The sequence below is a fragment of the Priapulus caudatus genome, unplaced genomic scaffold, assembly GCF_000485595.1.
Source record: "Priapulus caudatus unplaced genomic scaffold, Priapulus_caudatus-5.0.1 Scaffold1640, whole genome shotgun sequence".
Taxonomy (NCBI): Eukaryota; Metazoa; Priapulida; class Priapulimorpha; order Priapulimorphida; family Priapulidae; genus Priapulus; species Priapulus caudatus.
In genome coordinates this window covers 26,096-41,273 of record NW_014578701.1, presented here as the reverse complement: position 1 = coordinate 41,273, position 15,178 = coordinate 26,096, and the positions used below count along the sequence as shown (strand labels likewise).

At 43.8% G+C, this 15,178-nt stretch overlaps 2 protein-coding genes across 2 annotated transcripts; one reads left to right on the top strand and one right to left on the bottom strand.

Annotated features, from left to right (window-relative positions):
- Nucleotides 1-407: 407 nt before the first annotated feature.
- LOC106817229 (synaptophysin-like) lies at nucleotides 408-10,064 on the bottom strand. The gene is made up of 6 exons (XM_014821892.1): nucleotides 10,004-10,064; nucleotides 6,589-6,654; nucleotides 6,187-6,308; nucleotides 5,194-5,407; nucleotides 4,049-4,234; nucleotides 408-2,051 (listed from the first exon to the last, which is right to left on the bottom strand). Exons 1-6 carry the CDS (start codon nucleotides 10,025-10,027, stop codon nucleotides 1,842-1,844), a joined length of 822 nt encoding a protein of 273 aa, XP_014677378.1. The 5' UTR covers nucleotides 10,028-10,064; the 3' UTR covers nucleotides 408-1,841.
- Nucleotides 10,065-10,199: 135 nt separating this feature from the next.
- LOC106817228 (proteasome subunit alpha type-5-like) lies at nucleotides 10,200-14,707 on the top strand. The gene is made up of 7 exons (XM_014821891.1): nucleotides 10,200-10,378; nucleotides 10,596-10,712; nucleotides 11,310-11,436; nucleotides 11,962-12,137; nucleotides 12,583-12,644; nucleotides 12,887-12,989; nucleotides 14,001-14,707. Exons 2-7 carry the CDS (start codon nucleotides 10,617-10,619, stop codon nucleotides 14,166-14,168), a joined length of 732 nt encoding a protein of 243 aa, XP_014677377.1. The 5' UTR covers nucleotides 10,200-10,378; nucleotides 10,596-10,616; the 3' UTR covers nucleotides 14,169-14,707.
- Nucleotides 14,708-15,178: the final 471 nt, after the last annotated feature.

The following is a 15,178-nucleotide window of genomic DNA, read 5'->3' as shown; positions in this document are numbered from 1 at the left end:
ACGAATTGACAGAAGCTAGGGGAATTCATCCTAGACACTGATGTACTGGGTACCACTATCCAACGAAACGAATTGACAGAAGCTAGGGGAATTCATCCTAGACACTGATGTACTGGGTACCACTATCCAACGAAACGAATTGACAGAAGCTAGGGGAATTCATCCTAGACACTGATGAACTGGGTACCACTATCCAACGAAACGAATTGACAGAAGCTAGGGAAATTCATCCTAGATACTGATGTACTGGGTACCACTATCCAACGAAACGAATTGACAGAAGCTAGGGGAAATTCATCCTAGACACTGATGAACTGGGTACTGCTAACCAACGAAATGCATTTTGATCACGCTTTACCGGTAGACTCTATACAATTACATGCTGGATTGAGAGACGTGTAAAGACATTCGATTTACAACCTCGTGCATTTACACGCTAGCTTCAAGCATGTGCACGTAAATGCATACGCGAAACAAAAAGTGACCACATGATCACAGTGACACAAATCTGTCTACCGTTACACTACCACGACCGTTACCATAGCAACACAAAGACAACATCGAGTTTTCAACGTCTAGTAGAGAAATCGGTGACATTTCCTACGTCGTCACGTGCATGTATTCCTGAATCTACTATTGTGATCACGCCAACAACAACTCGGAACGTAACGGATCGATCGAAATCGTACGCTCCAATACGAACAAAACGATCCTAACAACCATGTGCGCACGGCCTAACCACAAGAACTGCGAAATCATGGCAGAATGGCACCTAACATAAATCACTCTCTATTTTGATTTTTGGGAGTAACACGCGTACTCTGCGATTGCGTCAAATCTATCAGGATAATTTGATGAAACTCATACCTATGTACTAACATCGCCTAATACTGTCTACGTGCATAACAATCAGGGGTGGTGCTGGTGGTAAGGGGCGCAAGTACAGATGCTCCCCGACTTACGAACTTTCGGTGATACGAACAATTTGCCCTGAAGTCGAAAAAAAATTAGGCGCAAGGTTTAGTTCGCAGATCCGCCACGTGGTGGCGGCACTGTAGCGCGGGAAGCGCCGAGATGTAAACAATAGCGTGTTAGTCTAGGGGCATCGATCACCTGTGTGCACATGATCCACAAATTGAGTGCCCAATGTGTCCTACTGTACAATACTGTATACGTATGTACGCATGTTCGACTTGCGAACGACCGCTCGAAACCGAACCTGTTCGTAAGTCGGGGAGTCTCTGTACAGTAGCGGTGCTATAACACAGGCTCACCTCCCTTTATTGCGATTCGCTTCGCTCGTGCACGCGCGACGTTTGCCACGAGCATTTGGATGTTAGACTACATAATCTCAGAAGACACGCCCACAAGTCCCAACATCCCCAGCTCTCCTCGATGCCACGGCTAGAATCGCGCAAAACAATCATGCCGCGGTGCCTACGAGATAAAACTTGGAGGCGTGGTTCGCCTGCCGGCCTACAGGTGGCGTACACGAGGACTGATCGCGCGGCCATGTTGTCTCACGTCCCGGAAACGCCGCGGGACAACCCGGCGCGGAGGAGGGGAGAAGACGTGGACGACGGGGGAGAGGGGGGGAAGGGGAGAGGGGGGAAAGGGAGAGGGGGAAAGGGGAGAGGGTAGCACCACCTTTTTTTCAAGTCCCCGATGGAAACGGCGCCACAGCCTTCTTCCCCGCCTCCTCTCCCTCTTCCCCCTTCTCTCTCTCTGCTGGCATCTCCTTCTTAGATGTTCTAAACGGTGCCACACCCCTTCATCCCCGCCTTCTCCCCCTCCTCTCCCTTCCCTCGCTCTTCTTCCTCCTCTCCGGTAGCATCTCCTTCTCACATGTCTCCCGGGGGGGCACCCATCCCGCCGGTGGGACTCCCGACACCTCCCATGGGAGGCACCCCCTGCTGCTGTCCTGGGAAGTCCTGCTGGGTGTACTGTCCCGGTGTGGCGGGTTTCGCGCCGCGGTCCTTGAACCAGGTCGACTCCTTATAGAGGAACCAGATGTTTGCCATCCACACCATCCAGTTGAGAAATCCGCAGATCTGGAACACAGAGAGAACACATGCGTTGAGAACACACGCGTTGAGAACACATGCGTTGAGAACACACGCGTTGAGAACACACGCGTTGAGAACACATGCGTTGAGAACACATGCGTTGAGAACACACATTGCGTTGAGAACACACATGCATTGAGAACATCACTGTGAATCCGTGTTGTTGGTCTCGAGACCGGCCTCGAGGCCGGTTTCTTTGGTCTTAGCCTCGGCCTTGGTCTCTGAGTGCAATGACTCAGACTGCGGACTCGAGAGCGACTCGGGTCCGAGGCGGCTCGAGGCCAACTACATAGTACAATAACTGTACGTATTGTAAACACGCAGTTTACAAGAATTTAAAACATAAAACTCCTACCCAAATGGGAAGACACCCCCATTTTTGAAACAAACACATACATAGAAGTGAGCGGCCTTGTCGTTCTGTGACCCCCAATTTTTTTAATCAAAATTGGACTCGGATTCGGACTCGGGGGGGGGGGGTGTGCGGGCTCTGACTAAAAGCACCTGCTGTGAATGTGCCACTCTATACCTACAGACACAGTCACTTATTAATACGTGTGCTCAGCAGTTTGAGAAAGCCACATGATCTGCAACATGGGACACACGACTGTCGCATTCTACTAGACTGGAAGGCACACCCACATCTAATACATGCTGCTAATACATGATAGTACTTGAAATCACACACACACACGCACAGCCACGGCCACGTCACGCACGCACGCACAGACACGCACCGCGCGCGCACACAGCACAGAATGATTGGTTAGATAGCGGGTCCATTAAGACTCGAACATGAATCGCTCTTTGATCTCTGGCGGCCATGACGGGCAGAGTGCGATTGGCATTCCTAGTATTACGCAACCTCGCCAAATTACTGGGCGGGGAATTGTTACGATCAGTAAGCTTATACTGACGCAAGGAGCTAAATATAACAACAGGATGGAAAGCAGATTGGCTGTGTTGCTTTTCGGCCTTCAAAGGGCGCCATCTATGACCATAATCAGCTGAAACGGCTGTGCAGACCCAGACCGCAGAGACAATAGAACAACTAATCTGTTCTAGGCTCAATATGACCAAAATATGGCAAAGATTTGGGCCAGATATAGGCGGCGGCTTCCTCTTTCCTTGTATATATTTTAGCTCCTTGTTGGCGAAACCAGCCCAGCTATCCTCAGATATGTTTGAATTCAGCCCATCACACACTGTGTCACTGATCAAGCAACTTTAGGCCAGATAATTATTTGCTATAGGGAGCCTCGAAATACGCATGCTTTAAGCCAGGAAACTGCCGCAATATGGATTAATTTGGGTCTACGCTTGGTCGAGCTTTGCTGACTGGCAACAAATGTCAAGGAGGTGATGGACATCTGTCAGGCATAGTAAGCCAATTACCTACAAACCCCTTTCCCTCAGTGAATTGAATCATTTAGCACACTAATGGAATCAATTCTAGGACATGCTCGTTATCGTTAAACTTTGAACATGCCCGCACGCCACACTAACAAAGACACGCACGCGACGTACAACGCACAACAGCACAACACACAGCTGACACGGCACGCACGGCACACCACTGACACACAAACACCACAGAAGACACGACACGCACACACAGGCTTTCTCAAGAAGCCACTTATTGGCCATGGCGGCCCGCGCAGGCTATCGTCGAGCCCCGTCATCCATAAATGCACTAGCCAGCTCTAATATCATAGCCTGCCGATTGCTAAATTAGGCCATATATTAGGCTGTAAATGCATAGCCGCCTCGATTTCAACTAGGACCGTAAAAGCAGCACGACCCCATGCCTACAATTAAAAACGAATTGGAAGAATCCCTGACACATGGCACACCACACCAGACACACGCACCACACTATCGCACAGCATGCACCATAACACACGCCGCCACCCCTCCGCATCGCTCCCCACCAACCAGACCCACCCAGACCCGCCCAACCGACCCCGCCCACACACTCGGACGATGAGACGTTGAGGCTCGCGTAGTTTCCCCGTGAAGCCCACGGCGCAGACGAAGGTCTTGCAGTCCTTGCACAGCTTGATGACCTCCGACGGGCTCGTACCATACTTGAGGTCGCTGAGGCCCTTCGCCCACGCCGCGGACGAGATCAACCAGAACACTGCCAGCACTGCGGTCATGATCAGATCCTAGCGAAACACAGCAAGAAGGAAGCTGTTAGTATAAAGAACACGGAGGAGGTAGCTGTTAGTATAAAGAACACGGAGGAGGGTAGCTGTTATATAAAAGAAGCATGGAGGAGGAACTGTTAGTATAAAGAACACGAGGAGGGAGCTGTTTAGTATAAAAGAACACGGAGGAGGGAGCTGTTAGTATAAAGAACATGGAGAAGGAAGCTGTTAGTATAAAGAACATGGAGAAGGAAGCTGTTAGTATAAAGAACATGGAGAAGGAAGCTGTTAGTATAAAGAACATGGAAAAGGAAGCTGTTAGTATAAAGAACACGGAGAAGGAAGCTGTTAGTAGAATCAGCAAGAACGGAGCAGAAACAGCACAGCAAGAAGAAAGCTCGTCGTAGTCACAGAGAGAACAGCAAACAGATTACATTTTTCAAAATCTCAGTTCTATTATGGCGTCGACCATTTTCGTCTCAGGAAACCAATAGAGTGGTCCTACACCGTGTGCAGGGCCTACCCAGCTCTAACGTTCGACTTTAACCCAGCACGACTTTCCAATGCACGTTCTGCCACAGCTCACCCCTTTAACGTTGAACTTTAACTCGACACAATTCCCCAACCCGCGTTCGATTAGGCCTAAGAAAAAAAGATGTTTGTTTCCACTAACGAGCTAAGAAAAATTGGACACGGTAGGCAGGCAAAACTTTTTTTTTATCAAATTTTTTTTTTGTATTCTAACAATACTTGTTTTATACTTATAACAGCCCATATAATGACTTCAAAGTCAAATCAATGCATTCACCGATCGATATCACGTTGGGATTTTTAAAATTTTTGAAAAATATTTTTTAAATTAAAATATTTTTTTTTTCTTCCCAAAACAATAAAAAGTTTCGACACGGCGGTTTAAAATGGACTCGGTCGGGTTAGCAGAAACATCTTCTTTTTTCGGCTTTAGTATCACAGCTCACCCCGTTGGCGACGTTTGCATTCTCCCTGTAGGTGGGCGCGAGGAACAGGTAGACGAAGAGGCTGACGATGCAATAGAGGAAGCAGATGACGCCGACGGCTACGAAGAACTGAGACGGTCCGGAGTAGCTCTCGGCGAGGTGGAACTGGTCGCTCTTCAGCTCGCCCAGCGTCGAGTTGGGGCACTGCTTGTGGTCGATCCACGTGTTGGTTAACCTGTCAAACAGTGAGAACATGAGAGAGGAGAGAGAGAGGGGGGGAGAGGAAGAGGGGGGGAGAGAGAGAGCGAGAGAGAGAGAGAGAGAGAGAGAGAAGAGAGAGAGAGAGAGAGAGAGGAAAGAGGAGGAGAGGACGATGAGAGAGAGAGAGTAGATTGAGAGAGAGAGAGAGAGAGAGAGAGAGACAGAGAGAGAGAGAGAGAGAGAGAGAGAGAGAGAGAGAGAGAGAGAGAGAGAGAGTTGGGGCACTGCTTGTGGTCGATATACGTGTTGGTTAACCTGTCGTCACGAACACATCATAAGAAAATGAAAGAGAGAGAGAGAGGGAGAGAGAGAGAGAGAGAGAGAGAGAGAGGAGGGAGAGAGGGAGAGAGAAGAAGAGAGGGAGAGAGAGAGAGAGAGGGGAGGGAGAGCGAAGGAGAGAGAGGGCGAGAGAGAGAGAGAAGAGGAGAGAGAGAGAGAGATGATTGAGAGAGAGGAGAGAAGAGGCAGGGAGAGAGGGGAGAGGAACGAGAGCGAGAGAGACAGGGAGAGAGAGAGCAGAGCATGAGAAGAGAGGGAGAGAGGGAGAGAGCAAGAGAGAGAGAGAGAGACAGACAGAGGTAGAAGGGTAGAGAAGAGGACAAACGAGAGAGGGAAAGGGGAGAGAATGAAAAAATGAGAGAAATAAATCGAGAAGGATAAGAGGGAGATATTGAGTAAGAGAGAGGAACGGGGAGGGAAGGACAGAAGAAGAAAGGTAGAGCCTGAGAGAACTAGTGAAAAGTTAGCGCATACCTAAATGGGTAACTGTATGGAACTCTCACTGCCTTGTCCCCTACTGTTCCACCACAACTGATGACGAAGCTTGTATAAGAGTCGAATCCACAAGTCGTCGCAAACGCAAATATGGCTAGAATCTACGTCGCAACAGAAGAAGCTAAAATCAACTGCTATATTGTCGAATATTTTTTTTTTAATAGCTTAACTACAAGTTTTATACTACTAACTACTACAGATTTAAAAGTTACCACTTGAGGTGAAGTGGTTAACAAAATAATACGCTAGTATGCATACTTAGAAAATGACATATTAGGATAGAAATGAGCCTCTATCAATGCACATGATATTTCTATATTTCGACAATTCAATGTTTGCCATTACATTTGCAAAAGATGAACAAATGAAAAATGTTCTTACCCATTCTACAATCCTGATAAATCCTCTTGGCTCCTTCAGAGGGCGCCAGCTGACTCCCGTCACCGCCTTAAAATTAATAGTTTATGTTAACAAGTGCCGATGAAGTGAAAACAACTAATGTCGCAGTTGGATTTCGCTTCCGCCAAGTTAACCTGGGTCTAACTCGGGCCAGCCCAAATTACCCTCGTTCGATTCTGCGCAGTCACGTGGTATTTTTTGGGTCGTTACCCGGGGTGAGGCCGCAAGTAACCGCTAAGCCGATGCCGCTTCACTTGGGAAGTATCGACACAATTTCATTGCCCAACAAAAATTTAAAATCTTAAAAAATGCAAAAATCTTCAAGCACAAGTAATTAATTATGATGTCGCACTTACTACTGTGTGTTTGCTGCGATTCTTAGATTTCATTAATAATTAAGATGCAAGTTGCTATTCTTTTTTTTGCTTGTCACTGCATCCATGATGATAATTAACCCGGGTTAACCCAAAAACCGTTCGTTTATCTTCCCTAACCCAGATGCGTTCGATTTCTTACCCAGGTTAACCCAGGTGGCTCTGGGGAAGCAAATCGAGTGCACTAAACATACTTCAATTATATATTAACACCTAATTTAATATTAATGAATATTATAGCTATCAATAAATTAAATTAGGTTTAGAAAAACAATTCATTACAACTTGCTAAAATGAATAAAGACATGGGCATTTACTTTAGCACTTATATTCTCTGTGCAAAATCTAATGGTCATCATCCGCTATCAGGGCCCAAATATGACCACGGCACTAACAGCAAGTAGAGTGGTATCCACGGCAATAAACCGGTATCCACAGCAATAAACCGGTGCAACTGCCTTAGCTGATTTGTCTCCATGCCCATCAATAAATTCCATGCTACGTATATATCCCTCCCTGCCTTACATAGTATTGATAAGAAGTAAGTGGTCTTAATCACACTTCTTGGAAGGAAATGTTTGACCACTGGTGGCAATACTACTTGCTGTGGTGCCCTAAAATAATTGCAAATTCAACCTATACTATATTATATGTGCAGAATCACACCTTTCCTAATTGCTGGTATCACCCTGGCTATTAGGTACATCCGAAGTGATGCCGATTTTTGCCAAGTAAGTGTGTATCTAGCTTTTTACTAATTCCCTAACATACAGAACAATAATGGTAGGTCTAAGAAGATGTCTGCTGCTCACTTCCAGCAGCTGACACCATCGACTGATAAAATGAATCGCTCATGTCGCATCGATGAATTATGGTAATGTAATGCGTGGATGACTCAGGAATTGTGAGATTCGACGGTCGCACCAGCCGTTCATCGTCGTTGGCCTAATCTCGATACCGAATATGCATATTCGAATAGAACTCGCGATCAGTCTATATGTGAGACAACTGGGTCAAATCTAACATTAGAACCTCCAGTTTTTAATGGTGGGCATGGTATTAGGTTAGGATTATGGGGGGGGGGGTAGCATCGGGGTTAGATTAGGTGTTTAGATGTATATGTGGGAAACTGGGTTAAATCTTATGTTAGGACCTCCAGTTTTTAATGGTGGGCATGGCATTAGATTTGGATTAGGGGGGGGGGGGGTAGCATTGGGATTAGATTAGGTGTTTAGATGTATATGTGGGGCAACTGGGTCAAATCTAACATTAGGACCTCCAGTAATGTGGTCAGGGGGGTGATTGGGATAGATGGGGGGGGGGGTCGGATTCAGAGTAAAAAATACACGGGAGCGATGAGCGATTCGCTCTTCAAACCTCCAAAATCACTCCCGTGAGGCTCAAAATAGCTCCCGCAAAATTTTTGACGAGAGCTATTTTTTTCACAAACTTTTCAGAAAGAGCTCTCATGAAAAAAAAAGTAATTTTTCCCCTGGTCAGATTACAGTGAGGTTAGGAGTTAAAGTGATTACGTTACCGTAAATAGTAAAAATAAAAATATTATTTCCACTTTTTCACAAAATATAAGTAATTCTGTTCACATTTTATGGTTAAATTGCTGCATTATACTTCCTATTTTACTATATTGTTCGATGTGAACCATACACTCGTGACCCATACATAGCCCATAGCAAGCAATTAATGTTGAGAACATTAATTCAAATCGTCCAGGTTTTTTGGATTTTTAACTAGCTGAGAAACAATCTTATCAGGTAAGAATTTGACGATTTGTTTAGTCCCGTTAGTTCTTACTTTTAATGTAAAAAAATGGAATTTTTTTTTTTACAAATTTTACCATAGAAAATTTGTGACGTAGTCCCTTTAACATCATGTATATGTTATGTTTATGAGTAGAGTTATGATGGTGTCGGTTTTTGCATAGGAGGTTCTACAGTAGGAAGGAGCCCCGTGAATGCATAAATTAATGTGTGGAGACAATAAGCAGCTTAGATTGTCCACCACACCCATCACGATCATGATATTATGAGTGATGATAAACCAGTGAACCACACTCCACAGCACACTTCCACAGGCACTTAATTGGGCCGTTTCAATTGATAAAATTATGGTTAATAAAATAATACAACTTGTCAGTACTAGACCTACCAGTAGTAGTAGTACTAGTACCAGTAATTAATAGTCTTAATGTTTGATTTGACCTAATAACTTCACTTCAATACCGTCCAATACACCGCTGCAACACATAGCGCGCACGCCATTGTGCGCAAATACACAGTAATATAGAGAGGTAGCACAGTAATAACCTGTAACACACTCTATATTACTGTGTATTTCTGCACAATGGCGTGCGCGCTATGTGTTGCAGCGGGGCATTGGACGGTATTGAAGTGAAGTTATTAGGTCAAATCAAACATTAAGACTATTAGTATTACTGGTACTACTACTGGTAGGTCTAGTACTGACAAGTTGTATTATTTTATTAACCATCATTTTATTATTGAAACGGCCCAAGTGCCGAAGTGCCTGTGCACACTTCCCTGGTCAGGCTGTTGTTGTTGTTGTTGTTGTTGTTGTTGTTACGTCCCCAAGCAGTGCAGTATCAATAGTATATTCTAATTTCTAGATACGTTGCCTACGATCATATATAATTACGTAACCAAATAATTTTAATGAACTACAATGCACCTTTTACAAGAGGGTTTCCGCTCTGCTCTATTACTATTTATACTACTTGCAGTACTGGTACTACTACCCACCTAATACTAGTACTAGTAGTAGTAGTAGGCGTCAAAGTAGGCCTAATAAACGCCTAGCGGTGAAAATCTATACCAAAAATCAATAACGCGTTTTTCTTTACTCTACTGCAGATAGCATATCGCAGCGTGAACTAACAGCGAGACACAGTGCAACTGTGATTGCTCAATGCTTTCCTGATTTAAACGCACTAGAAAATGCATTGCTAATATAAGATTTATCACAAATAACGAGAGCGAGAAATTTACCCGAGATATGCTTCCAGTATCCATCTTTCCACGCAAATACCAAAGTAGGAAGCCCTTGATTGGACGCACGATACCCACGTAATGTCCATCCCCAATCCAACCAATAAGAATTGAGCTACTATAGCAGGGTTTGTGCACAGTTTTGGGTTCGGTGAAAAATATATAAATAAACATAAAATCGGAACCAAATACTAGTTATTTTAGTATTTGCTTTTAATTACATACTTTCGTTATGTTTTATGAGTTTTCTGTTAGAGTTTTAAAACCGTGGTAATGATTATTCTCGCATGACAGAGACAGTAAACAGTAAACAGTCTTTATTCTCCTCACGCCTGTCGTTTCTGCGGACCTGCTTGTCTGTAAACTTGTATACCGGCAAGTCATTCTCTTTTTATGTTTTCACATTTATTGCAGTAATTTCGGTTCAATTTACATTGTTGATGCGATTTGTATTCTGTTGATGGTATATTCTGATATAGCAAGTATACCACGAAGCTCGTCAATATTGTATAAAGCTACGTTCACGCGACGTATTGACTATTGACAGTATTGTTCTCGACCTCACCGTTGACTTCAGCTTTTCTATTACCAGACATAGACAACACCATCAAAGATGTTTCTTACACGATCTGAGTACGACCGCGGCGTGAATACGTTCTCACCAGAAGGCAGGCTGTTCCAAATTGAATATGCCATTGAAGCTATTAAGGTATGTTTTTCCTTAAAATTCAGTTTAATTGAAGGCATGCAGTGGCTACGGGTACGGTAACCGTATCTTAATGTCTCGAGGCTACAGGTACGGGAGTCCATTCGCTTTCATACTTAACGAGACAAAGATGGCGGCGGTGGTGCCAGATTTCGAAAAATAATGCCTTGGGAAATAAATTCACGATTTGAGAGTTTAGATGAGCTAGAACCCTAACCCTAACCCTAACCCTAACCATAACCATAAACCTATCCCTAACCCTAATCCTAACCCTAACCCTAACCCTAACGCCAAAAAGGGGCTTGAACGACCGACGGCTACCGTACCTCCAGCCACTGCGTTAATTGAAGTACGTTACTCGTTAGTCGTTACTGCATTTTACGCAGGATTTTATTTCCGATCAGCTCTTCCACATTAAACTGCTTTCAACTTCCACTTTAAGTTGTTAACTTATATTCCTTGATATGTGATATGGGCTTAAGCATACTGAATATCCCTGTGCATGTGTCATTGTCATATAGTTTTGTCATATGAATGACATTACCCCCCAATCCTAAACCTAATGTGTGTAAACCTAGACATCGTAATTTTTTTCTGCAGCTTGGATCGACAGCCATAGGAATCCAAACAGCAGATGGTATTGTTCTCGCTGTAGAAAAGAGAATCACCTCGCCACTCATGGAGCCTTCTAGTATTGAAAAAATTACAGAAATAGACAGGCATGTAGGTAAGGAACAGTCAAACCAACATGGCGATAAGTGATTAGGCAACAGTAATCAGGTTAAAATATGGCACAAAACAATAAAACATCAGTCTCTATGGTTAAGAAAGAAATGCATTACATTTACTAAAAAAGCCTTTGTAACAGGAATTCCTGTAAAGTGTACCCCGGACAAAGATGTGTGGACACACGAATATACCATCTGCCATTCTGTTGTGATACATACATAATAACATATACATTGCACTAGTCTATATACAGTGTAGCCCCGTTAATAACGCGATGGTTGGGATCCATAAAATGTCATCGCGAAAAAAGCAGGGTCGCACTAAATCGGGGTTATATATATACGTGGCTATGTAAGAGCAAAAAAAGGGGGTCCAACGACTCGTCGCATTCTATCCGAATTTGCGTTAAATTGGGGCGTGTAAAATCGGGTTTCCGCTGTAGTATATATACATTAAATTATTATTACACAATATCACTGTTATATATAATCATGCATGCATAGTAACACACATGTTGCCCTAGGTTGCGTGATGAGTGGACTGATTGCCGATTCGAAAACGATGATAGACCACGCTCGTGTGGAGGCGCAGAACCACTGGTTCACGTACAACGAAAGCATGGAAGTAGAGAGTATCACTCAGGCAGTGTCCAACCTCGCGATACAGTTTGGCGACGATGACACAGAGGCACACACCATGGTAAGCCCCTCTCCTCTGTTTATCCCGTTCATCCGCTGCCTTGGAGTATGTTCATTGGATTTCATGGGATTGTTAAAGAGACATGTCACCTACTGTCATCTAGTGGGAAGGCCAGGCAACTTTGTTCAACTTGACAGAGATAGCTAGGCCAGTTGTTAGAAATGTCATTAACAGGTCAATATATTTGGATTTATATTAATATAAAAATACTGTTAAATGTCAATGTTTTATGCGCCAAGTCCATGTAGCTAGGGAATCATTAGATCTGTACTGTTTTCGTGTTTTCGTATGAAGGTACGTGTTCTCAGTTGTACACAACAGAATCTATATATGAGTAATTTTAACTTGCCCTTTTCATATTTTAATTTTACAAATTATTAAAAAGAGAAATGTATACTCTCCTGTGCTTATTCCGTTCTTTCTCATTTGTCCGCATTGTTTACAGAGCCGACCTTTCGGAGTGGCCCTCCTGTTTGCGGGAATCGATAAAGAAAAAGGCCCGCAGTTGTAAGTACACTCCTGAACACGTCAGTGATTTTGTTTAAATGCCGCAAATCGTTAGATAACTAGAACCAAGTAAGAATCTATTTCTCACTTGTTTATTTAACAATGGCCACGGTTATCTGCAAAGATACAAAATAGCATTAATTCAGATACGTGTACATCAATAATATCATCTAGAAATTCCTTCTAAAAGGATGGATTTTGCTGTCTGTTATTGTTAAGAGACTGCGATTGCTTATTTGTAGATTCCACATGGATCCGTCTGGAACCTACATTATGTACGAAGCGAAGGCTATCGGGTCAGCATCAGAAGGGGCACAGCAGTCTCTCCAGGAACTATATAACAAGGTGAACACTGGTTTGTAACAAATTGCCGGATAGTTGACAGTCTGGCATGTTATTGCCATTGCTATTGCCGTACTGGTACATGTTGCTATTGTGGTACATGTTCGAGGATGTTATTGCTATTGATTTGTTTCTGCATTTAATGATGCAATTTCTATTGTTTTACTGTCGTGTGCAGTGTTGTTGTTGTTGTTGTTGTTGTTGTTATTGTGTTTGTTGTTGTTGTCGATAGTGCTATTGTTCACTTCATTAGTCGATGCTATTGTTTTACTTTGTTAGTCAATGATGTCGGTGCTGTTGTTTTTCTTCTTTAGTCGATGCTATCGCTTTACTGTCATGTTCAATATTGTTGCTATTGTTTTACTCTTGTAGTTGATGATATTGAGATTGTTTTACTTCAATATATTCATTTCATTGCCATTGTTGCTATCATTGCCATCATTGCCATCATTGCCATCGTTTGCCATCATGTTTCAGTCGCTGACACTCCTGTTGTTGCTAGTGTTTTACCACGCAGTGTAGTTGATGATATTACTGTTGTTTTACTTCGTTAGTCATTGCTATTGCTTTACTGTCACGTTCAACTTCACTGTTGTTGTTTTACTTCCATATATTCGTTACTTCTATAGTCAATCACATCGTTTGCCATCGCGTTGTAGTCGCTGACGCTTCCCGAAGCCATCGACCACGCAATGAAGATTCTCAAGCCTACTCCTCAAACATATTAGCTGTTGTTGCTATTGTTTTACTACTGTAGTTGATGATATTGATATTGTTTTACTTTGTATATATTCATTACTTCTATAGCAGCGTAAAAATACACGGGAGCGATGAGCGATTCGCTCTTCAAGCCTCCGAAATCACTCCCGTGAAGCTCAAAATGGCTCCCGTAAAATTTTTGACGAGAGCTATTTTTCCCACCGACTTTTGAAAAAGAGCTCCCGTGAAAAATATAGGTTATTTTTTCCCTGATTACTTCTATAGTCAATCACATCATTTGCTGTTGTGTTGTAGTCGCTGACCCTGCCCGAAGCCATCGATCACGCGATTAAGATCCTGAAGCAGGTGATGGAGGAGAAGCTGACGTCGACGAACGTGGAGCTCGCCACCGTCACGCCGGAGAAGCTCTTCCACATGTTCACGACGGAGGAGGTTGAGGAGGTCCTCAAGAACATGAAGTGACCTTCCTCCTCTTCCCATCCTTGTCTTAGTTCCAGCAGTCACGTTAGAGTAATGCACGGGCCTGTTGCTGTGAATGTTCGCTGAGGAGGTCGAGGAGGTCCTCAAGAACATGAAGTGGCCTTGCTCCTCTCCCTCCTCCTCCTCCTCCTCATCTTCCTCCTCTCCTCCTCGTCGTCACAGAGTCCGGTTGTAGCGTCAGAGTAAACGTGCGGTTGCTGTGAATGTTCACCGAGTCCGTGTGCAGAGAATCAGGCTGTCGGAGTGTGTGAGGAATAGCGTATACAACTCGGGCGCGTTGATGTTCTGAGCAGAACAGCGTTTAAATTTTGACGGGTCGAAGTTGTTTTGAGTTTGTGAACAGTCCGGGAGAATATTCGACGATTTTCGTTGGTCGTGTGAAGGTTTGCTGTGCGCGTTATGGTGTGTAGAAACAACAGCATCTACTGGTACATAGCCACGCATGTTTGGTACGTTTTTGTCAGCAACTGGGTGTGTCGATCAATTAATATTGATGTGTAACTAAAATTTGCTGTGCATTAGTTGTTGTTTTTTGGTGTTTTTGTGTTTGTTGTTTAGGGTTAGGGAGATGGGATAACACATATTCACGAGTAGTTTGCAGTGAAAAACGTTTATCGCAATAAACTTGCTTATCATTTGCAGTGCCAGGTACAATTTTCCCAGGCTCCTTCCATCCATCCATCCATCCATTCATCCGTCTATTCATCCATTTATCCTTCCATCCATCCATCCATCCATCCATCCATCCATATATCCTAACATCCATCCATTCATCCGTCTATTCATCCATTTATCCTTCCATCCATCCATCCATCCATCCATCCATATATCCTAACATCCATCCATTCATCCGTCTATTCATCTATTTATCCTTCCATCCATCCATCCATCCATCCATCCATTCATCCTTTCATCCATCCATCCATCCATCCATCCATCCATCCATCCATCCATCCATCCATCCATCCATCCATCCATCCATCCATCCATCC